The sequence below is a fragment of the Dermacentor variabilis genome, chromosome 1 (assembly GCF_050947875.1).
Source record: "Dermacentor variabilis isolate Ectoservices chromosome 1, ASM5094787v1, whole genome shotgun sequence".
In the NCBI taxonomy this organism is placed as follows: domain Eukaryota; kingdom Metazoa; phylum Arthropoda; class Arachnida; order Ixodida; family Ixodidae; genus Dermacentor; species Dermacentor variabilis.
The window spans coordinates 35,079,490-35,105,607 of NC_134568.1; the positions used below are offsets into that span (position 1 = coordinate 35,079,490).

At 42.9% G+C, this 26,118-nt stretch overlaps 1 protein-coding gene across 1 annotated transcript in view; it reads left to right on the plus strand.

Moving 5' to 3' along the window:
* Nucleotides 1-26,118, plus strand: part of LOC142571617 (uncharacterized) — a 159,192-nt gene that overhangs the window by 110,745 nt on the left and 22,329 nt on the right. Inside the window, exons 15-16 of the mRNA XM_075680162.1 lie at nt 2,964-3,072; nt 4,700-5,238. Of these exons, the coding sequence (XP_075536277.1) occupies nt 2,964-3,072; nt 4,700-5,238 (648 nt within the window). The remainder of the gene's footprint in view (nt 1-2,963; nt 3,073-4,699; nt 5,239-26,118) is intronic.

The following is a 26,118-nucleotide window of genomic DNA, read 5'->3' on the forward strand; positions in this document are numbered from 1 at the left end:
TGCCAGGCAGCATGGAGCTTAAAAAACTAGAAATAGGATTGAGTGATCTCAACACAACTGATACAGGTCGCTGATAGTGAGCAACGAGCATCTATTTTGCTGGGAGCGTGAAACTCACTACTGGTGTGTGTACAGAGTAAAAAATATTTGGCTTACATGTCATGTGTAGTACTGAGTTATTGACACTTTTAATTTACATTAGTAAATGGCTAGGTTGTGCAATCAGCGCTTCCTTAATTATTGTTGAGCTCCCTAAGAACAAAAGAACAGATTGTAAAAAAATATGAACAATACAATTTTATTGGTGACATGGTACTTGTGAATAACTGTTCAAGGTTACAACGCATAATGAAAACAAATGCAGTGGAAATAGCAGCACTACGATTAGCATAGTAAAGAAAATGAATGAGAACAACAGTTCTGAAATCTCCCTAAGTTTTTTGTCTTGCAGATTTATTTCTTTTGCATACTGATGCATTCTTATTGGCATGTACTAATACAGCAGATTAGCCATGATAGTTTCCTTGTAATCTTCGAAAGATAATGGGTACACGTGGTTAACACAGAGCGTCGTAAAGTAGAATTTTTATCACTTGTTGCCCCGAATAAGCAATAGCTTTGAAGAGAAAGTCTTCAATTTGATACCCAAAATTTTGCAGATAATCCCACTATTATTTCCTTGCAAGTCAGAAGCTCTTTTGCACAAAAACGAGCCGTGGATGGATGCCATCGTGCTCACTTACAACCAGTGTTGCAGAACATTGCAAGTGATGTACGTGCCTTATTTTATCCAGGATCCTTGCACGCACTCTAAAGAATGCAAACAGCCACTTCAACCACAGCGACAACAATAATAGTAATAATATAATAAGTAGAAAAATTAATAATAATGCAGTTAGCACGTTAACAGTACATTTTTCACTAAACAGTAAAGATTGTTCCCACATATATGCTAAAAAGCATTTGTTATTATTAACATCGAGGATGCACTTGATCGTGAATATATAAAAATTCATTAATTTCAACAGTCTGCCCTTTAGCAGCAGTGCAATTTAGTCCTCAGAGTTGATCTGTATCCAGAAAAATAAATAAATATAAGTAATGAAGTAGGCTTGTGGGAATACAATTTTAGGTTCAAATGAAGTCGAAGTGAATAGCATTTAGTGTCAAATAACTTCAAAGTGATTATTTTGAATAGTTGCAGGATTACCCGCCACGCTGGCTTAGCGGCTATTGTGTTGTGCTGCTAAGCATGAGGTCACGTGATCAAATCCTGGCTGCGGCGGCATTTTGATAGGTGCTAAATGCAAAAACGCCCATGTCCTGTGCATTCGGGGAGCGTTAGAGGTCCCCTGGTGGCCAAAATTAATTCGGAGCCCCCCACTACAGCACGCCTCATTATCAAATCCTGGTTTTGGCATGTAAAACTCAAGAATTCGAATAGTTGCAGGATTTGCTTGAAGCCGAGCTAGATGTTTTCAAAGCTTGTACAGTTGGTTCCTTACTTGATAAAAAGGAAAGAGGTTCTTCTCTGGAGTCAATTTATTTTCAGAGTGCTGTCATTCAGACATTTTTATGCTAGAATGCAAGTTCAACATTTCTTACAACTCCAGCTTTACAGAAAATTTGTTTACTCACTCTTGCTCACTGTTGTGCTTTAGTCCCCCAAAAAAATACATATATTCATTTGCTTCGAATTCTTTAAAATTTTCGAATACTGAAGTTCAAGCCAAAGCGAACATCGAATAGCATAATATTCGATCAAATATTCGTAAACATTGAATTTTTGCGAAGCTAGATAAGGAAAGAACAACATGTATGCGGTCACGCTGCACGTGCAAATAATCTGCATTAGCAGTCTGTTTTCTGTTTTAAGCGATGAAAACTATTCAGCATCATTGAATACTTCTTTAATGTATGACATGACGACGTGAATCTCTTTCTCAAACAGCCGAGACGTAAAAATACACTTTGACTGCTCACGACACCTGCGACTGTGTACGTTCACATATGGCGGAGCAGCGGAATGGGCCTGGGTTACCCCTGCTGCCACCTTGCAGAAGGTTTCAGCGACTCGAGAGCAGTTGCGAAACACTTGGAGCATTGGCAAAGTGGCGCCATTTGGCCACCGCTCCTGTTCTACCACCGTGGCATAAACTTAATATTTTATGCCAGTAGCAGGCGTGCCAGATCTACTGCAGCACCTTAGTGGCCAAGGTATTCTGCTACTGGTGATGATGTTGCTGGTTTGATTCCGATCTGCTGCGGTTACATTCCAATGGGAACAGTACATGATAACGTTCATGTGCCGTGATTTCAGTGTGCACAAGTAATGACACTCGCAGTCAAAATTAGCCTCGAGCACTCTAGTGCAGTGTCGCTCATATTTCAGATACATCAACAGTTATGCATGCCACAAGATGAGGAAATTTATTGTCTGCGACACAATCAGTCAGTGTGATAGTTTCATGGGTCTGTTTTTTTCCCTGACACTATAATCACATGGCTGTCTGTGACATACACGTCGCATTTTCCTGAGCTTTCATTAGTGGCACTACTGCGCCTTTGTGCTGTGGAGAAATCCAGAGGAAAAGCCCAGGCCACCTGGTCGCAGCCAGCCATGCACTCTAGTTCTGCTTCTTCCTCAAATGAGGTGTGGCTGCTGCTGTTTGGTACACTGTTCTGAGTAGGCAGGAGCTCACACAATGCTTTCACTGCACATTCTATTAACAGTGTGCTGTGGTTACTTCTTGTTGGTATAGTTGATGAAACATAGCTATTAGAAGAAGGGTGCAAATTAACAGGCCTACACAGAGAAGTATAGACAAGATGAGCATTCTTCTTGCCTGTACTTCTTTGTTTTTTGGACTAATTTGTGACCATCTTCTAACAGTAATGCGGTTGTTTTATCCTAGTTAATAGCTTATATTCATTTGTTGCGGGTCTGTTTCACATCAAAACAGGTGCGGTCGGCCCCACGAATAGAGAAGAAGATGGCAATAGGTGCTCGAAATGCCAGAGCTCGAATCACCAGAGGTGCTCGCTCTTCTCCCAATGTGCCGAGAGACCTCGGTGAGAAAAGGCATGCTCATGGTCATGGTGTTGAACTGGATGTTTTGGTAAAGGCTTTAGGTATCATTCTTAAAAACACTCCAGTAAAGGTGAACAGGTCATTTTTGCAAAAATAAGTTACTTGCGGGAGTGCACGCCAGGAATTGTGTGATGATCACTGATTAACTAAAAAGAAGTTCACTATGTATTCCTTGCATGGAATTTACCTAATATTGAATTCGTTGTATAGAATTGCTGGGCACTGTAACATCATTCAACATATAGAATAATTGAACCGCACTGCATTGCCTTTGATTTTTCAGACATAAAGAGTACCACAAAAATGTCTAAAGATTTGGGCGACCTGGAAAAGAAAAATGAAATGGAAGGCTTCAAAATATAAAGAAAAAAAATGGTCGCTGCATGTTTGCGTACCGATATACTAGCCTTCTGTAGTGCGCTTTCAAGCAATTGCACTCTCATGTTCGCCGTGACAAAGCCAACAACACAGTTTTAGTCAGCAGTAATCACTGGCTTGTTGTTTATCAATAACTCGATAAAGAGAGAGAGCATTTTTGTTGATAGTGAAAGTCTCCTTCTGGCAGTATGGCAATGTGACATTTCAATTGCTTCTATTTCCTGTAATAATTAAGCAATTTGAAAAATTATTGCAGTAATATGCTCTCTAAACTGTGCTTTACAACTTAGTGTTAACCTCTTATAGGGCCTGGTGAGGGGTCCTTTAAGGTTACCTTCAAGGAAACAGCTTCATCAGGCATTTAATGCTTTTCACAACTTATCAAATAACAGTTGTGACCTAGAGTGAATATTTAACTGTGTGATTGATGTAATTATCATATTATGCACACTAAAGAAAGAAATCTTGTCAATTTGTCAAGACAACTGCTTGCAATGTACCATTGATTTCATCAGTCAATGAAGTGCCACTTGTTAAAGAAAGTTTGATTTGCTTTACATGAAACACCCTGCACTTTGTATTTTCTGTTACTCTCAGACAGTTAGTTTATGCTGATGAAAGCTAGTCTGTGTGTTGACCTGCAAGGCACCAGACCTCATTGCTAAATATGTCTACATGGTTATAATCAAATCTTGGCACACACAGAACTAGCCTTCTATGAATGAAGAAGTGCGACTTATGATTGAGTCATGGCATATCACTGGATAGAGGTAGTGTGTGCGTAAGTCAGGCCTTGTTTATCTTTCATAAAGAGGAATTGTGAGTTCTAAATAGCTAGCTTTCGCAATTGTGCACACCTGTCCACGATTGATGAGTTGGTGCTGTCTTCCTTCTTATCCGCCACTGTGCGACCTTTCATTTGATAGTTGGTGTTTGTGTTGTCCTCGTTCTAGTACATACTCGTGTTTGTGTCGGCATGCCTGCCATTCTGTGCCATGAATCCCTACAAACTTGCTCAGCGTTCTGGGATAAAATTTTGTTTAGCTGTAAGAGGTGGTGTTGGAAGAGGAAACTATATATATTATATATATATATAAATAAAATATAAATTATATATAAAAAAATATATAAATTATATCTCCTGTTTCACAAAGTCATAAGCATACTTCTCTGAAGTCCTGCTCATGAATGTATTCCACTTTTTCTCTTCACTTTCTTCTCTCATGGCAGGTGCAAGGCCAAAGTCGGTGGCAACGTGGGCTGCCCCTGTAGCTCACAGCTCCCCAAATAATGGTGGTATTGCAGGTGAAAGAGGCAGTGATGTTGGCTCAAACTCGCCGATTCCCTTGACAGTGTGGGCCAACCCACAGTCACGGCCACCAACACAATACTTCCAGAGCCTGAGGCAGGTCCAGTCCAAAGTCGACTCTGGTCGGCCTCTTCATCGCTGTTCAGGACAGGTTGTGCGCGTGCCTCCATTCACCATCAAGAGTGACGTGCCACCCGCCACTGCCGCCGTAGATGGTGGCACTGCGGCAGCAGAAGTGGCGAGACCGTCTGACCAGCACCACAGCCTTCAACGTGGAAGTACCCTAGGCATTGCCAGCAACAACAACAACCTTGTGGGCAATGGTGGTGTAGACGGAGAGGAGGAAGAAGACGCTTGTGACAATTCGTCAGCAGCAACAGGCGAACCCTCGCCTGATGCCTCACCAGACTTCGTCGCTGAGATTGATGCGGAGTCTAACCTGGTCAGCCACTGCCTTCAGGTTTGTGTGCATTACTGTTAGGACTGGAAACATAAGTACTTGTTTCTGGGTTAGATGGTTTTCATTAGGCATGTGCGAATATCAATTCGTTGGTTTGTAGTGAAGTTGAAGTGAATACAGCAATTAGTGTTAATAAGTTTTGAAGTGAACATTTGAATAGCTGTGGAATTGGCATAAAACCTTTCCAAAAGTGCCAGATGTTGAAAAATCAAGAAATGTTGCTTCTGTAGCTGCAAAGAAGGAAACAGATCAGGCACGTACCCAGGGGGGGGGGGGGTCGCCCCCCCCCTATCCGCCCATGCCACCACTCCTCACACACGTTCCTAAAGCGCCGACAAATCAATCTACTCGGCGGTCAACATTTTGCTGCCTTTTACAGCGAAAGCAGTGTATGACCAATTTACATAGGTTTTTTCGGTGTCAGTTAACAGAAAAAATCATCATGTAGGCCGATCCTGGTGATAGTGCAAAAAGGGTTCAAGATCAATGGCACATACCCCTGTGGACTCTGGAACCTATACCGTGCCTTTCGGAATCTTCGGGATGGGCCCACATATGGAAAGTGCTTAACGCCTGCTTCATCTCCACCGCGGTTCAGCTCGGCATTGCACTACCTTCAGGATAAACCCACGTATGGGGAGCGCTTAACCCCTGCTTCACCTCCACCGCAGGTGGGCTCGGTATTGCAATATCTTTGGGATCGGCCTACGTGTGGGGAGTTCTTAACGCCTGCTTCACCTCCACTGCGGGTTGGCCCGGCATTGCACTAGTATCTTCAGGCCGACCCGCAGCGGAGGTGAAACACTTTGCTTTTTGTTTGAGAGCTTTGACTGTCGTCAGCTTTCGCTGCCATTCCATCTTCACAGAGTGGAATAGTTGTCAATTTTTTCACTTCTTTTGGATGGAGGTAGTAATCGACATCTCCTGGGGCGTGGAGGCCAGTTTTCTCATCGATTCGGTGCCCGCGCGATTAACTCGAGATGAATTCATTTGTCACCATCTATTGCAGCAGGCAGGGCGTAGTTTATTGTTTTAAGTATAGTATTTGATTTTATATATAATGCCTAACACAATTTTTATGTCACCATCTATTCGACGGTCACGCGCATCGCTGTTGCTACGTTAGTTCAACCTTCTTTTTTCACACTGATCCAGGGCCAGGAAATCGACTCGATTCATAGTCAGCTGGTCTGTATGTTCGTGAAACGAGTTGTGGCCGGAGAAAACGCCAGTTGCATTTAACTTTTCCTTTTGATTCATTATTTCCTTGAGTGACGGCTCACCACGATGCTGGCAGATCCTCGGAACCATATATCTGCGATATGAGCTAGATAAGGTGAAAAATAAAATATTGCGAAACAGCGTCCATCATCAGACCCTGCAACAACCGTTCAACCCATATGCAATATGACTGTCACCCGTTACCTTATCTGGTTTTTCCCTAATTGTACAGCACTTTTCGTGCAAAATTTACAACTGGAAACAAGAGTCGCAAGGAGATGAGAAATTAAGCGATCTACTAAGGGAGAAAGCCAAGGCAACAGTCTAACAGGGAGGAAAAGTGACAATTGTTTGCGAAAATATTTATGGATCAACATCTTTTTATTTAGAAAGGAAGTAGAGAAAACGCCGCCGGAAGTGGAGAATAATTTCATGTGTTTTGAATGACGCTTCTACAGTTATCAATCGAGCCACCTGACGTAGCCACTTCCCTGCTGTGCTAATGGGGGTGTTTTTCTAACCTTCCGCGGTAGGCGCAGTATGTCTAGGTCTAGAACTGCAGCGTCCTGTGCTCTACGCGGTTGTATGGGACTTGTGATCATGCATCGTTACGCAACTTCCCAAATAACAACACGAGTTAGTTTTGGCACTTGGTAGAGAAGTAAACGAGGGATCCAAAAGAACTGTGATTGTTCCGCAAAAATACATTTCTCTATAATTCTTCCAGAGCTAACTAAAAAAATACTACTAGAAATCTTTATCTTGCACTTTCCCCTCGTTAACTTGTCCTTGGCAAGGTTCTTCCTGCGCATCTTTCATGCGTGAGTCCATTTGATGTGGTCCTTTGTTTGCCAAGTAAAGAGGTGTATCTCACAGGCGTACCTGTGAAATACACATTATTTCAATTCTCTTCTGCGGGTTTACGCATCTTTATGGTGAATATTGGGCATTCATTCACATTTGTACTAGTAAGCGTACCCTCCCCCTCATTTGCATAGAAAAGTTGCCTTGGAGTGCCCCCCCCCCCCCCCCCGAAAAAAAATCCTGCGCACGTGCCTGAAACAGATTCATCTGTGGAGAAGGGTTGAAATCTGGGCCAGTTGGTACATACTTGAACGAAAAAAACCAGTCAAAAACACAAAGGACAAGAGGAGAGGTTCACACCACAACGACTGGACTATCAACTGAGCTTTATTAGAATCGGTGTAGTCCCAGCAACCAGCAGACTACACCGATTCTAATAAAGCTCAGTTGATAGTCCAGTTGTTGTGTTGTGAACCTCTCCTCTTGTCCTTTGTGTTTTTGACTGGTTTTTTCGTTCATCTGTGGAATCAGTGTATATTCAAAGGGCTGTTATTCAGATATTTTTAGCAGAAATGCATGCTTGACATTTTTTACACTGGCAGCAGTAGGAAAAATTTGTTTATCGACTTTTTCTTGCTGTTGTGGTTCAATTTAATTCAACTTTTGTGATGATCGAGGTTGTGGGAGCATTTCATGTTTATTCATTGTGTGTCATTGCCATATTGCGAATTTGCAAATTAACTTGGTGCTTTCACTCTTGAGTGCAATGTGAGCCTAACCCATTTCATCCAGTTAAGTTAGCGCAAAGACAAACTTGGTAGGCACACTCACTGCTTCTGTGGCCCTCAATCTAGCTTGTGCGCATGATCTCAGTCCCAATCACCAATGAGTGGAAAACCTCCTGCTATGGTTTGCTGCGCATTGCCATGCCTTTGGCTGTTAGGCCTAACCAGCGCTGCTTTCCCAGATGTTGGCGACCAAAGTTATGTTTTAGTGCCCCACAATGGCATCTGCATCAGCAGGCATTGGGTGTGTTGCGACACGACGAACCCAAGCACACGGGGGTTGGCCCCTCCCGCATTTAACCGTGTGTGGCTTAGCCAATATGTGTGGGGAAAAGGGGATCCTGGGGGTTGAGCCAATGCTGAGTGTCAGGACCTTTAAGGCCCCTCAGTGGAGGCAACGCACCCCTCTGGCCTTAGCTTCACGTAGATGGCACCCTCGGACTGACCCACCCGGAGGAAACCGGTAGTTGCCTTTTTCTGTCCCTCTTTCCAGCCTTCATCTTTCTCTCTCACTTTCAATATTTCCTGTCCTCTCTTCACTTCTTTTAAAGCAAAGCTTTCTTTGCCTTTTCCTTCAACTTTCCCGCTGCTGCTGCTGCTGCCACCGCTGTCGCCGCCTGGCACACCGTGTCGAGGGTGGTTCAGAGCGTGTGTGTATACGTGACAGGAGCGAGTTAGAGAGGAAAGGCGACCCGAGAAACTCGTTTGGACCCCGCCGGCATCTTATGTGTACAATGCCCTCTGGAGCTCCATGGGCATCGCCACATTAGCCTCTTGACAGCTGTAATTATCCGGGACCCCCATCAAAAGCATTGTGATAACTGCAGCGCTGCCTTTTTTACTAAGGTGCAAGTCCAGAGGGGACGTAGATAGGACTGTAGAGAGGAGGCAGGAGAAGAGGCAGTTCCCAAATAAAGGGGGGAGGGGGGGGGTGACGTGAGAAGGCAAGGAAAGCCTACTACTATACGACAGTGGTTGCGGGGAAACTGGATAAGCTTAAGTTCAAGGTACGGTGCAGTACGTTTCTGCTATTTCTGAAAAATGAACACTATGCTAATAAGTCAAGCGGACAAATTACGCAGGCCGTGCAGAAGCAGAGCCAAATTAATTAAAGCACACCGCAGGGTCCAGGCAGCACTACAGAAGAGGTAGACCGTCAAATCAACACTTCTGTGCCTGCCACAGTAGCTTTGCGGCTGTGGCATTGCTAGAGGCCACGAATTTGATCCCAACCGCAGCAGCCACATTTCGACGAAGGTGAAATAGAAAACACACATGCACTTAGATTTTGGGACACAAAGAACATCACGGTGTCAAAATCAATCCGGAGTCCACCACTGTGGGGTGCCTCATAATTCGATTGTGGTTTTGGCATGTAGAGCCCCGTAATCTTATTCGAGTTTAATACTTCTGCCATGATGCAATATGCCATGTGATGCAATTACACTGCTCAACCCTCTTAGAGGTTATGAAATATGGCGCACAACAACACCTCAAGCAAACACCTCTCCCTATGTGTTCTGTGTACTACTCAGGCAAACAGCAGTGGTGCAGGCAAGGTAACGTTTAACATCAACTCGCCACTCTCGTGTTAGACTAAACATTGAAGAAATTAAGCTTTTTCCGTCAACGTCACTGCTAATTATTGTCAATCAAATCAACCAGCACAATAAGCTTTGCTTGCATCGATTCCCACAGTGCGTGGGATCTGCATAATTTTTTACGTCGGGTCTTCCTGGCAGCAAGGGTTAATCTTTTGTGAAACAACCAGCCTTGGCTTTACATGTTTGGTTATAATGTAAACGTACAGTTGGTGTCAGCAGGACTTGTTTTTTATATGTCCTGCGGCGTCCCCTTGGACTTCACGTCGGACAGCTGGTGTATCTGCCGAAGACAGAAACGCCAGAAGACAAAGGTAATGATCAATAGCTGGGCAAGGGAACAAGAGTTCAGGATCGCCAGTCAGCTTCTATAGTCTGTGAAGGAGCACATTTACCTAGCTCAAGTACTCACAGAGGACCCTGATCATGAGAAGGAAACTTACAGAAGAATAAAAATGGGTTGGAGCGCATTCGGCAGACATTGTCAGATCCTGACTGGAAGCTTACCATTATCAAAAAAGAAAGGTGTACAATCAATGCATTCTACCAGTGCTGACATATGGGGCAGAAACTTGGGAGACTGACAAAGAAGCCCGAAGGCAAGTTAAGGACCGCGCAAAGAGCAATGGAACGAAGAATGTTAGGCGTAACTTTAAGAGACAGGAAGAGAGCGGTGTGGATCAGAGAGCAAACAGGGATAGCCGATATTTTAATTGACATCAAGAGAAATAAATGGAGCTGGGCAGGTCATGTAATGCGTAGGTTAGATAACCGGTGGAATGTTAAGGTTACAGAATGGTTGCCAAGAGAAGGGAAGTGCAGTCAATGATGGCAGAAGACTAGGTGGGGGGATGAAATTAAGAAATTTGCAGGCGCTAGTTGGAATCGGTTGGCTCAGGACAGGGGTAATTGGAGATCACAGGGAGAGGCCTTTGTCCTGCAGTGGTCATAAAATAGGCTGATGATGAGGATGATGATGACTTGCCGATATTTCTTTCCCCAAACTCCCTGATCGCCCTCAGAAACAAGGGCGTACCAAAGATGTGCCTCAATTTTTTTGGCAACCGATCACAAAACTTCCCCCGATTCCACGTTATCCATTCTGATAAACCCGAAAAGACGGTGAGAATTATTTCACCTTTCCTCGTTTCAAACTGTCTGACTGGAGCTCTTGGCACAGGCTACAAAGCATCAAAGATGGCTATTGGTGATCTCCTTTTGGAACTCCATGATGCGGAACTACATGACAGGCTGCCTAACGTAGTGTCATTCGGGGACATCCCAGTGACAATGTCCCCGCACCGCACGATGAACTGGTACCACCCATGGTGTTGTTTCTGATGGTGGCTTGATGGATCTGACAGAGCTAAACTATCGGAAGGCTGGAGTGAGCAAAATGTAGTCAATGTTAAATGATTTATGCTAAGGTGTGACAGCAGAGCGATCAAAACCAAGCATCAAATACTTACCTTTTGCTCAAGCATCCGGGTCAGACCCTATGTGCCAAATCCTCTTCTATGCTTCAGATTCCAGCGTTTCAGCCACAGTTCACAGAACTGGCGAGGCCGACAGACATGTGGTAAATGTAGTGCCAGTGAACATTTATTTTATTTACTATTTTATTTCAGCATACGGTCAACCCTTCGACAGGGTTAGTACAGGAGTGGGGTACAGAAAGAAGAAAAGGTTACACATAAGCAGTTACAATGATAGTAATTGTCAGGGGCTAATTTGCTAACCAAGTACAAAATGAGAAGAAATAAATATATGTACAACAGTAAGTATGAATACGAATATTGACAAGCATGCTAATAGAAAAAGGAAATAATCATATGGAGAATACAAACAAATACTATGACATCAGGCTGATGAGTACGTATTAACCCTTTCAGGGTTTATTTTTTTTATTGCAGATTCCAATTCTTCTGAGGGACCTATTTCGAAAAAAATTACCGTAATTTTTTTAGGGTGACCGTAAGGTGAGAAAAAATTATTTCGCGTTGGTGTATATGTACTGTTTATTCATGAATCACAACAATTAAAAAAGAAAATAGGCTTATAAAAATTAAAAATTTGATGCATTGTGATACACATAGTTCAAGGCTTAGAAAATGTGCACACGAGAATATTTCACAAGTCTCAAATGTTCCTGCTGTTATGCTAATATTTACGTCCATAGCGTAATCAAACTGCAGAGGTGAGCGCACTCAAGAAAACTGTGGATGTGTGCCCGTGAAAAAAGTGAAACGTGTGACAAGCTTCTGCTAATCTTCATCTTATCACCAACCAGAGGCGATTGGTTTTCGCGAGTCTAAAAAAAAAAACAACGAAACGCATGCACGGTGGCATCCTTCCTATGCGCACCCTTGTGAGCACTAAACGAGCAAAAAACATGCGGTCGCTGTTTGAGTGATTAGTAACGAGATAGCCATCAGTTTTGCGAGCGCAAGAAGCCGAAACCGCCACCCACCCGCCCGCGCCCCAATACATGAGCGGTAGTATATAGACGGGCCGCAGCAAACTAGCTCTAAAACAAACCATGCAATGAAAACCGAGAGAGGGAGGTGCGACAAAAAAAATCCCTGTATTCCCACATAGTGGCAGCACATGCCAGGAAAGAAAAAGTTAGGAAATTGTCGCACTTTTTAAATGTACAGACGACACTGTAAATATACAGCATCGGCCATTTTGGACTTGTTCGCAGCGCCGTATATTTACGTCATTGACCCTGAAAGGATTAAGTGAGTTATGAAACAGTTCAAGGAAATCATCAATTCTTCACTGTTCAACTACAAGTTGGTCAAGAGCGTTCCATTCCTGAATGCATATAGGGAAAAAAAATTAATAGAGTGTATTGTCGTTGCCTGAATATTCTTGGAGTGCGAGATCATGTGTATGATGGTAGATTCCTCATTTTCTTAGTTTCGATGTATCTTGTGTGGTCTATCTTAAAATAGTTGTGCAGTAGCATATATAAGAACTTCAGGTGGTGAATTTTAGCTTGACTTTGGAGTGAGAGTAAACCTGCACGGCGTAGCAATTCTCTTGGGGAATCAAGGCGTCGATGGTGGTTAAAAATAAATCTACTCACTTTGTGCTGCACATGTTCAACCATGCTGATACTGAACCAGATTACATTGGCATATTCTAGAATTGGCCTGACAAGTGTGGTGTATGCTAAAAGCTTAGTGTCACAATGTGCCGCAGCTAAAGCTTGTGTGTGAACTGTGCAGCTGAGATCACAAGTTATTATTACACCAAGATATTTATACTGGCTTATATTTCAGAATGTGACGTTATTAAAACCATGAGGAAATGCTAAGCTTGTCTTCTTTTTTTTTATTGACATCACAACTGTCATCGTAATTAATCACCATTTGCCAGTTAGAGCACCAACTTACTACTTCATTCAGGGCAACGTTTAGCTGAATTTGGTCACTGTACCTTTTAACCTCTTTAAACAATATGCCGTCGTCTGCGACTAGCCTAATATTTGCATTCATGTTGACTGCCAGGTCATTTATAAACAACAAAAATGGTATCGGTGCCAAGACGGATCTCTGGGGCACACCGGATGTGCCATTTAATTTGTCAGAAACGGGATCACTGCATTGCACAAATTGTTGACGGTCGGACAAATAGCTTGATATCCATCGAGTCACTGGCCCATCCCCAAGTTTGCGGACCAGCTGGAAAACTTGCTTTTCATGGGAAACCTGATCAAATGCCTTTGAGAAATCCATAAAAATTATGTCAGTTTGAGAGCGTTCAATAATACCTTGGGCCAGGTTGTGCATTATCTCGACAAGTTGCATTACGGTCGATAGGCCTCTCCAAAAATTCATGCTGGTTTGGGTGTAGCAGATCATTGTCTTCAGCAAACTTTGTAATGAATTTGAGGACAATATGCTTGAGTATTTGACAACTGGTGCATGTCAAGGAAATGGGCCTGTAGTTTGATGGGATCGTCTTGCCATCCAATTTATGCACTGGGATTATTTTTGCGACTTTCCATTCGGAAGGCATCTGTGAATCATAGATAGATTTTGTGAACATTAGGCGTAGATACTTACTAACTGGTTCTGCATACTGTTTGAGAAAAGCATTCAGTATCCCATCTGTGCCACAGCTCTTTTTTTCATCAAGGTTTAATAGCAGACACAGTATACCACTGTCAGTTATTTCTGGAGTTTCTAGTAATTTATTTTTGGTAGATGGGATAATCGGGGAATGTTGCACTAGTCCATTATCTATTGTAAAAATAGAGTGGAAGCAGCGATTAACTTGATCCGCTTTATTTTTTGTTTCTACAGTGAAACTTCGTTAAACCGTAGTTGGCTGGAGCTCGGAAAAAGTACATACTAAACGGTAGTACTGCTTAACCGAAATAGCCTGAGATCGTCCATTTACCTGTCAATAACGGAATTCAGAGAGAATGCGATGAAAGGGCAGAAACATGCAGTATTTATTCACTTCGCACGACAAAAGTCTGTTATTTTCGTTTGATGCCACGGCGGCCTAGCAGCGACGACAGCGACCTCAAACTTACTGAAGCTGTGAGCCAGCTTTTCAGCCAACCCCCTCATCTCGGAAAACGCTCGCATGGCAGATTCCTCGTTGGCATTGCATATTTTCTGTGCACGGGCATGGTAGCGCCGCAGTATTCGCAGGGCACCTTTTTCATTGCGGAGTGCTGTTCTCGTCGTGACGATTGCATTCATGAGGCTGATGTAGCGCATAGCTTTCTGTGTCGTCCTCATCACTGTCATTAGGCGACACCTCTGCAACAGAGGCAACTATGGCAGAAAGTCAAACCTCGTAGCCGACACGTTTTCAAGGTTGTAGCAACGCTGTCGAGCAACTCCTTCACTTTCCAAATGCCACACACCGTAGTCAACGGTAGATCGCTGTCACATGCCAGTGCTGACTTCTTTGTGCCATGTTCGAATCTATAGCACGAACAATGTCCAATTTTTCTTCTGTGCTGAGCACCCGGTGTTTTTTTATCCAAGCTTCGGCATGACGCAAGTCCTTGCTTGCACAATTCCAAAGTAACGTTTTATTTTATTTATTTATTTAACAATACTGTAGGCCTTTGTACAGGCCCAAACAGGAAATGGATTGTAAAAATACACATAAGCATGGGGAAAACAGGAAAAAAAGAAAAAAGAAAGAATATAGAAAGCAAAAAAAGAAAACCTGCCATACAACAGCACTGGTATTCAACACAAGACACTTTCTTTGTTTCTCATGAATCAAGGAATAACAAAAGGTGCTCAAAACAATTGCAATGTTAGTCGTATAACATTCTTGTAGTTATCGTGGATCTATAAAACACCACTATTGATGCTGATGTGGGTTCATGCGCAAATGCAGAGGGCGCTTGGAGGCTGTTCCGATCTCTAAGGCTTGTTGTGCTGACGGGCCGCCCGATGGGGACGACGCACCGCCGTGATTGTGTGACGAAAAGTGGAAACACTACATGCTAACCGATATTTACACAATAAGCTCTTACAGTTCATGCAGATACAAAACGCATTATGTTCAATGGCCATTGAGTCGTGGATTTCACTACTGCTTTTAAAGATAAACTGCTGTTTTAAGTGGGTACGGTTTTACGAGGTTTTCCTGTATTGAAGGGGAGGCCTTTTGGTCTCTGTGTTTACAGCTTATGTAGCGCTAAAATTTTGATGGTGACATTTTGATGAAGTTTGCTAGAGTGGTACCATAGTAGTGCATTTTGGAAAAGCATATCTTGCTTTTCAATGTTTTAGATAATGCGGAAATCTGAGCGGTGAAATTACCAGCTGAGCCGGACTTGCTAGCTTTCACACATTTGTCATGAATTATTTTGCATATGATCCATGGATTATACTTTCTTGTAACTTTGCGCTCTATTGGGAAAAATTTTCAATACAACGTGTGATGCATGCCTTGCATTACAACCATATATATATATATATATATATATGTATATATATATATATATATATATATATATATATATATATATATATATATATATATATATATATATATATATATATATATATATATATATATATATATATATATATATATATATATATATATATATATATATTGTATGATATATAAATTTTTACCCGTGCAAAGATAAGAAAAATAGAGAAATTCGTGACTGAGATATGTGATTATTGCTGCGTCGTCTGTTCTGTTGACTGAAAAACACGTTTTACAGGGCCGTAGTGTCGTACAAGACCAGCTAGAGGCAGTGTGCATAGGACTAATTTATGATCAGATAAGCCATCTAAGATTTCAGTGGATGTCTTGTTGTTCAGGAAGTGGTCACTAACAAGAACAACGCCTAGAATAGAACTGGATCTGTGCTGGATACGTGTGGTAATGCGTACCAGTTGCTTGAGGTTAAAGTTGAACAACATATCCTATATGACGTCATTCGTCATTCGCAGCACTTCACACTTATTTGACAACCATTATATTTCAGGCAGGTTAAGATCACCAGCCATGATAATCATGCCATCTGTCATGTGATTGTGCATATAATCCAGAAGAAGTTCCAGATAGCTTGTCTCAGTGTTAGGCGGTCTGTAGATAGCTCCTACAATTATGCAGCCTTTCTGCAGATATAGTTTGCACCACACCGCCTCAATTTCTGGGTTATCTGGTAAAACGTAGTATCATAGTTCTTTCTTAAAGAAAAGTGCGACGGCCCTGCCTCTAGTGCCCCTATCTCTGTGATAATCTCTGTGTGTGGCAATAATGTCTGGTTTAATTTCTAAAACAAGAGCTTCGAGTTGGTCTTTTATTTACAAGACTTTGCTCGTTCACGTTCAGTGCTTGAGGATTGAAACTTTCTCTTGCTAATCGAGTAGGTTAAGAATTATGGGTCTTGGTCTAGAAGTATCAGTTTGCTTCTTTTGCCTAGGCGGTGGATTCTTTCGATTCCCTTGGTTTTTATCTGAAGTATACCATCTAAAATCTTTTCGGCCAATTCAAGAAGCACCTCTGATGATTCATTTTGTTGTTGTTCAACACCACATATGACAAGGTTGGACCGACGGCTCCAGTTTTCCAGGTCCTCTACTTTGTTTCCATAGCCATTAGGTTTTTCCAAGTTTGATATTTGTTTATTGTTCTCTGAGATCTGTTTTTCAATGCCAGCTATCTTTTCAAGTTTCTTGTTAATTGCATTAAGTCTAGTGTTTGTGAAAGATTTTTCTTTCTTAATTTCTTGAATATCCCCTGCAATCGGCTTTAACTGTTCTGCTCTGCCGTCTAGTGTAGGGCCTGGGTTCAACTCAACATCTCCACCCAGAAATAAGAACAAGTGCAAGAAAACAATCAATTTGCAAAAAGCTTCATCCAGCGACCGTGGGCACGACAGCAGAATTAGGCAGACATTGTTATTACGAAATGACTAGCCATAGCTTCTGCTCACCTGTAGAATAAACAGGAACGGATTTGAAGGCTGCATCTTTGTAATGCTGCCGTGCCCACTGCCAACTGTGCCATATGCGCTCTGCTTTATAGGGTTGCTCCATGCTGTCGTCATCAGTGATCCCAGCATATCTCTCTATGTAACACCAGCACCATCATGGAAGGGCTGGTAGCTTTCATCGACTGAGATTGGGTGTATCAGCAGATTTCTGTTGTCAATAGTAGTAGCTCAAGACGATGGTTGTAGCTTGTAGCACGCCAGCGTAAGGCCCATGGGGAGCAGCAGGATGCCTATCTGTAGAATAAACAGGAACGGATTTGAAAGCTGCATCTTCGTGATGCTGCCGTGCCTCTAAAACATTCCTCTGAAACGTTTGAGGATGCTCCACACTGTGTTAACGGTGATGGCGAGCATGCCACATACTCACAGTCCTGCCTGTCCTGAAATAAATAAAAGAAAATTGTCATGATCAAAGTAAAAGAAAATATATATAATTCAAGGAGGTAAACAGGCGATCATCATACCTGCCAAAGAACAGCTTTGCCAAAATGGCGCGTCAGTGGGCTGCAGCACAATGGCCCCCGGTGGCTGCCCAGTGCCAGGTGAAAATCTCTTGACCGCTCCAAGAAAGAGAAACCCCACATCTCAGGGCCCGGCCTCTGTTTTTTCACACTAAACACACAGCACAAACACCTTTGCAATATGGAAGCATAAATATTGAAGTGGTACATTAGAGGGACTCCTCCACAATCTAGATGATCTTAAAGAGCTCCTTTTTAAACTCGGTCCAAAGGTGCTGTCTGTTCTGGAAACACACCTAAAATCTACACAAACTTTCTCCGACAATATGCCATTTTTGAAAATACCGCAACAACACTCTCACCTCGTTGGCCGGTGTAGCCATAATAGTAGATAAAGGTGTAGCCTGCCAACAATTGTAACTCCGAACGCCCATTGAGACAGTCGTTGTCCAAGCACTGCTGTTTAATAAGCATCCCTCCGAGCCATCAACTTAACAAAACTGAATTTCGAAGCCTTATTGATGAAATTCCCGTGCCCTATATACCCTTTAGGTGCAGCGGTGGCGTAGAGGTAGAACACCCGCCTCGCATGCAAGAGGTCCATGGTTTGAATCCCGGTGCCGCGCAATTTTCCACGGGATTAAAAAAAAAATCCGCGTGTTGATAAAATTGCACAAACAGGTCTGAAGTGTGTCCTGATCCCGGTGACCAGAACCGGTAACGCACTTCCTCACCAGAGCAGGATTGGCCACCCTGGTGCAGTACTTGTCCACAACCTCCTATATGAACACAACAATCAAACCCCGGCCCTCAGTCCCCAGCAGCTGCGAAGCAACTGACCACGGCGGCGGTCAGACCTGCGACGCAGCAGAGGGTGCCAAGAATCCCTGGCTCCAGACAGGCCGCCATTGGAACATGAACCTGGCAACGTTTAACGCTAGAACTTTATCTAGTGAGGCAAGTCTAGCAGTGCTATTGGAGGAATTAGAGGGCAGTAAATGGGATATAATAGGGCTCAGTGAAGTTAGGAGGCCAAAAGAAGCATATACTACAGTGCTAAAAAGCGGGCACGTCCTGTGCTACAGGGGCTTAGGGGAGAGGCGAGAACTAGGAGTCGGATACCTGATTAATAACAATATAGCTGGTAACATACAGGAATTCTATAGCATTAACAAGAGGGTAGCAGGTCTTGTTGTGAAACTTAATAAGAGGTACAAAATGAAGGTTGTACAGGTCTACGCCTTTACATCCAGTCATGATGACCAGGAAATCGAAAGCTTCTGTGAAGACGTGGAATCGGCGATGGGTAAAGTCAAAACAAAATACACTATACTGATGGGCGACTTCAATGCCAAGGTAGGCAAGAAGCAGGCTGGAGACAAGGCAGTGGGAGAATATGGCATAGGCACTAGGAATAGCAGGGGAGAGTTATTAGTAGAGTTTGCGGAACAGAATAATATGCGGATAATGAATACCTTCTTCCGCAAGGGGGATAGCCGAAAGTGGACGTGGAGGGGCCCGAATGGCGAGAGTAGAAATGAAATAGACTTCATACTCTGCGCTAACCCTGGCATCATACAAGATGTGGACGTGCTCAGCAAGGTGCACTGCAGTTACCATAGGATGGTAAGAACTCGAATTAGCCTAGACCTGAGGAGGGAACGGAAGAAACTAGTACATAAGAAGCCGATCAGTGAGTTAGCGGTAAGAGGGAAAATAGAGGAATTCCAGATCAAGCTACAGAACAGGTATACGGCTTTAACTCAGGAAGAGGACCTTAGTGTTGAAGCAATGAACGACAATCTTGTGGGCATCATCAAGGAGTGTGCAATAGAAGTCGGTGGTAACTCCATTAGACAGGATACCAGTAAGCTATCGCAGGAGACGAAAGATCTGATCAAGAAACGCCAATGTATGAATGCCTCTAACCCTACAGCTAGAATAGAACTGGCAGAACTTTCGAAGTTAATCATCAAGCGTAAGACAGCTGACATAAGGAAGTATAATATGGATAGAATTGAACATGCTCTCAGGAATGGAGGAAGCCTAAAAGCAGTGAAGAAAAAACTAGGAATTGGCAAGAATCAGATGTATGCGTTAAGAGACAAAGCCGGCAATATCATTACTAATATGGATGAGATAGTTCAGGTGGCTGAGGAGTTCTATTGAGATTTATACAGTACCAGTGGCACCCACGACGATAATGGAAGAGAGAATAGTCTAGAGGAATTCGAAATCCCACAGGTAACGCCGGAAGAAGTAAAGAAAGCCTTGGGAGCTATGCAAAGGGGGAAGGCAGCTGGGGAGGATCAGGTAACAGCACATTTGTTGAAGGATGGTGGGCAGATTGTTCTAGAGAAACTGGCCACCCTGTATATGCAATGCCTCATGACTTCGAGCATACCGGAATCTTGGAAAAACGCTAACATAATTCTAATCCATAAGAAAGGGGACGCCAAAGACTTGAAAAATTATAGACTGATCAGCTTACTGTCTGTTGCCTACAAAGTATTTCCTAAGGTAATTGCAAATAGAATCAGGAACACCTTAGACTTCCGTCAACCAAAGGACCAGGCAGGATTTCGTAAAGGCTACTCAACAATAGACCATGTTCACACTATCAATCAGGTGATAGAAAAATGTGCGGAATATAACCAACCTTTTTATATAGCTTTCATTGATTGAGAGAAAGCGTTTGATTCAGTCGAAACCTCAGCAGTCATGGAGGCATTGTGGAATCAGGGTGTAGAGGAGCCGTATGTAAAAATACTGAAAGATATCTATAGCGGCTCCACAGCCACCGTAGTCCTCCATAAAGAAAGCAACAAAATCCCAATAAAGAAAGGCGTCAGGCAGGGAGATACGATCTCTCCAATGCTATTCACAGCGTGTTTACAGGAGCTATTCAGAGACTTGGATTGGGAAGAATTGGGGATAAGAGTTAATGGAGAATACCTTAGTAACTTGCGATTTGCTGATGATATTGCCTTGCTTAGTAACTCAGGGGACTAGCTGCAATGCATGCTCACTGACCTGGAGAGGCAAAGCCGAAGGGTGGGTCTAAAAATTAATTTGCGGAAAACTAAAGTAATGTTCAACAGTCTCGGAAGAGAACAGCAGTTTACAATAGGTAGTGAGGCACTGCAAGTGGTAAGGGAATACATCTACTTAGGACAGGTAGTGACTGCAGATCCGGATCATGAGACTGAAATAATCAGAAGAATTAGAATGGGCTGGGGCGCATTTGGCAGACATTCTCAGATCATGAACAGCAGGTTGCCATTATCCCTTAAGAGAAAAGTTTATAACAGCTGTGTCTTACCAGTACTCACATACGGGGCAGAAACCTGGAGGCTTACGAAAAGGGTTCTACTTAAATTGAGGACGACGCAACGAGCTATGGAAAAAAGAATGATAGGTGTAATGTTAAGGGATAAGAAAAGAGCTGATTGGGTGAGGGAACAAATGCGAGTTAATGATATCTTAGTTGAAATCAAGAAAAAGAAATGGGGGGGGGGGGGGGGCACGGGCAGGACACGTAATGAGGAGGGAAGATAACCGATGGTCATTAAGAGTTATGGAATGGATTGCAAGGGAAGGGAAGCGTAGCAGAGGGCGGCAGAAAGTTAGGTGGGCGGATGAGATTAAGAAATTTGCAAGGACAACATGGCCACAATTAGTACATGACCGGGGTAGTTGGAGAAGTATGGGAGAGGCCTTTGCCCTGCAGTTGGCGTAACCAGGATGATGATGATGATGATGATGATTATGATGATGATGATGATGATGATGATGACGTACCCTTTGCAGATGTAAATGCACATAGCACCCTGTGGGGAGGCTCCCGTTGTGATGCGTGAGGCCGTCTAATAGAAAACTTTCTATTTTCCTGAGGTGCATGCCTCCTTAACTTGAAAGAACCTACATTTTATAGCATTGTACAAAACATTCTCCACGATAGACATAATCACAGCATCAGGTGCACTCATGCCATACCTAGAGTGCAATGTCATCAAGACTTATGGAAGTGATCACTTTCTGATTGTTTTAAACCTAACAATACCAGATGAATGCTCTCCACAATTTCCCAGATGGAAAGTCGATTCAGGCAATTGGATGCAGTTTCATGAACTTGTGCAGTTGACCTGGGATCATGTTTGTGCACTCAGTATTGATGATGCATTAGCCTACCTAACTGTGTTTATAATTGGGGCCGCATCAGTATGTATCCCACAAACTAGAGACCGCTTCTAAGCAACGCATTCCCTGGTGGAATGCCGAATGTAAAGAAGCACGTAAGAAACAAAACAAAGCACGGTGTCTCCTTCGTAACTCCCCAACAGCAGAAAACCTCATCAACTTCAAACAAATTAAGTTGCAAGGAGGATTTACCCGACATACTACTGCGAGAGAGAGCTGGCAAAAGTGCATCTCAAACATTAATTCCTATACGCAGGAAGGAAAAGTATGGAACAAGGTAACAAAATTATTAGGTTGGCCACCTTACCATTTGCTGTTGGTGGATGATCTAGGCAGTAGCCTTGAAGACCAAGCCAATGCTCTGAGCGAACATTTTGAGCATGTGACCAGTTCAGTGAACTGTTCAGCATCTTTTCTCAACACAAAGTAATAGCAGAAAGTAAGGCACTTAACCAGAAATGTAGCAAAGAGGAACCATCCCTTTAAAGTTGCCAAGTTAAGAGCTTCTTTGAACAGTTGTGAGAAGTCTGCTTCCGGAGCTTCACTCTAACACACAACGAGCACTGCTCTCTTTTTTCACTAATATCTGGGCAGCAGGATACCTTCCATTGGCATGGAAATTCGTTATTGCAGTCCCTGTCTTGAAACAAGGAAAAGACCTATCCTTAGTGTCAAGCTAATGTCCTATTGCATTAACGAGTTGTCTCTAAGTTATTCAAGAAGATTGTAAACCATCGATTATTACACTTTCTTGAAACAAATTGCTCGACCAGTATCAGTGTAGATTTTCAAGAAGGCCAAGCCACAACCATCATCTCGTAAGGATTGAGGTATACATTCGTGAGGCTTTTGCTCACAATTTTTTCTACCTCTGTTTGTTTACATGGAAAAGGCCTATGACACTACTTGGCATTATGAAATTCTACGAGACCTTTCAGAAATGGGTATCCGTGGCAATATGCTTAATGTAATAGAAAGTTACTTATCAAAGCGTACATTCCAGGTTAGAGTAGGCAATGCCTTGTCCAGGCTATTTATCCAGGAAACTGGGGTACTGCAGGGTGGAGTGCTTAGTCGTACCCTTTCTATTGTAAAGATGAACTTTGTATGTTCAATCATTCCACGAAGTATCTTTTACTTTTTATATGTAGATGACTTGCAGTTAGGGTTTAGGCCATGTAACCTCATGATATGTGAATGACAAGTCCAGCTTGGTATGAACAAGGTGTATATATGGGCCAATTAAAATGGCTTTAGGCCGAATCCCAGCAAAAGTTCATGCATCCTTTTCTCAAGAAAGAGATGCTTGATCCCTGATTCCCTGATTCCGACATTGATCCAGATGGACAGCACTTATCTGTGAGAAGAACACAAATCAGAACACAAATTGCAGAACACAAATCTTTAGCCATAATTTTGGACACAAAACTAACATTCATATCACACATAAAGAATCTTAAGAAAAAATTCTTAAAAACAATGAACATTCTAGAAATTCTGTCGCACACAGCACGGGGTAGTAATCAGAAGTGTCTAACAAACCTCTAGCAGAGTCTTATACTTGCACTTTAAGATTATGGTGCCATAGTGTACCAGTCCACTATGCCAAGTGCCTTAAGATGCTGGATTCTGTTCACCATATGGGCATCCTTCTGGCCACAGGCGCTTTCAGGACAAGTCCTGTTGCAAGCCTCTATGTAGAGCCGAATGAGTGGTTGCTCCATTTTCAGTGTTCACACTTAAGCTTCACATATTTTCTGAAAGATAATGCAAACTCTGAATATCCGTCTCATTCAACCTTAAACAGCATGACCAACGCCACAATGTTTATTAATCAACCGGCAGCGAGAGAACTCTTTTCACTGCATGTAAGAAAACTTAGTGAGGAAATGGGTGTTCCAATCCTTAAAAATAGCCTGTTGGCCCCAGAAAAGTCATTGCCACCGTGGCAGTGGCAGCTCATAGAATGTGATACATCGTTATGTAGGTGACAAAACATGCTCCAGAGGCACATATTTGAACGCATTTTCTAGAACTTCAGTTGAAGTACTTGTGCACAGGGTTTTATACTGATGCTTCCAAGTCGCATGCTGGTGCATCTTATGCAGCAGTTGGTCAATCCTTCTTTGAATAAAAAATCCTGCATCCAGAAACAAATATATTTATGGCTGAGGCCTATGTACTAATATCGTCTGTGAAACATATAAGGAAATCAAAACTTGAAAAAAATATATATATTTGCTGACTCCCTAAGCGTCGTAAAAGCCCTAATGTCACTCCACAAACACAAAAATCCTGTACTTGGTGAGCTCTATTCTGTTTTGTGTAGAGCGTATATATGTAACCAGCATGTCATTATATGCTGGGTGCCTGGCCAAAGAGGCATCGAGGGTAATATTGCCACTTGGTAGTGACGGTCGAGGGCACAGCAATAAAACTGTGAATGGTGAAACTAACTTTATTGGGCGAACCTGTGCCCACAAAAACAGGCTACACTCAAAGCTCAACGAAAGGGGCGAACATGCATAGTCGGCAATCGTCAAAAATCTGATCAGTGGGTCAAGCACATCAGCTTTTATACATCAGTCATCAAATGTTCCAGAGTAATCGCTGGGACCCGCATGTATTCCACAAAGTTCTACACTATTCGTGTGGCGCGCACACGCAATCAGATTACACAAGGTTCGGTGACAGACAGCAGATGGAACCATCGATAACATTCCAGAAACTTCCAATACGTGCAGGCACGTCCTGCGCTGTGCGATAACATTTGTTAGGCGGTGACAAGCGGTTACCCGGAAAAGATAAACAAGTACACGTGTCAATATGCTAGCAGACCAAATTTCCACATGAATTGCATCGCCAACTAATAATCCTACTGCTGCTCTCTCTGCTACAGATCTGAAGCCTTTCCTTTAAAAGAAACTGAGACGCCACTGTGTGCAAGCTGAAACAAGTAATTAGCTAAACCTAATTAAGCAACAGTTAGGTTTCTGGCCATCCATAATGAAAACAACGATATGAAGTCCTATTCTGTCGACTCAGGATAGGACACACATATGGCACCTACAATTTTCTGCTGACTGGTGCTGACCCTCCAACCTGTGGTATATGTGGCGAGAGGCTGACTGTCCTACACGTCCTCTTGGAGTGTCGGGAAGTAGAAGCTGAGAGAAAGCAATACTTTCCTCTAGCATACCGACATCACATCCCTCTCCATCCTGTAATGTTTCTTGATGCATAACCATTTTTTGACACCAAAGCAGTTCTTGATTTCTTGAGTGATGTTGTACTACATGTTTATTAACCCAAGAAAGTTCATAGCACATCCTCTCACCAGAGGATGCAGCTGTAATAGTAGTGTTCTGTATAGAATGTGCCTCCGGGCTCTTGAGTTGCCAGGGCTCTCTGCCAAGGCAGTAGTGCTTCTTACAGGTGCACAAGGGCGTCTTGGTGAACAGTCCCTTTTTTCTTCTGGTGCGTGCCTGCTGAATAAGAAGGAATCCACAGATTACTGTCTTGCAAACAGAACATTTTCTTCAATTGATCTTAGCATAGTTTCCCCGCTTATACTGCCTGAACTTGAATGGGAAGTTACCAACAATCCTTACGGGAGTGGCCACTTCCCCATACTGCTAAGAACATCTAACAAAAACGAATATCCACCACACGCTCCTAGGTGGAAGGTTGATACAGCCGACTGGGAGAAATTTCGAACTCTTACTAGTATCTCATGGGCTAACATGTCTTCATTAGGAATTGATGCTGCTGAGGAGTATTTTACAGCCTCCATAATAGATGCTGCATCTAAATGCATATCTGAAATAAGTGGCTTGGCATGCAAACGGCGTGTCCCTTGGTGGAACGACGAATGTAGAATCGCTCGTAGGAAACAGAACAAAGTGTGGGGGTTGCTGCACGCTTCTCCCACTGCAGAGAATCTTATCAACTTTAAGAAAGTAAAGTCCCAAGGCAGGAGAACCCGCCGACAGGACAGGAGAGAGAGTTGGCAGAAGTTTTTATCGACTATCAACTCGTATACAGATGAGGCCAAAGTCTGGAACAGGGTTAATAGGATAAGAGGGCGACAAACATATTCACTCCCTTTCGTAAACACACAAGGCGATACCCTGCAAGGCCAGGCTGACTCACTTGGGGAGCATTTTGAGAGCGTGTCAAGTTCAACAAATTATTCACAATCCTTTCTCAAATACAAACAAATAGAAGAATGCAAGCCATTCATAAGAAAATGTCGACAGAATGGACCAAACAATCGTCCTTTTAGTATTGCCAAGTTGAGAGCTGCT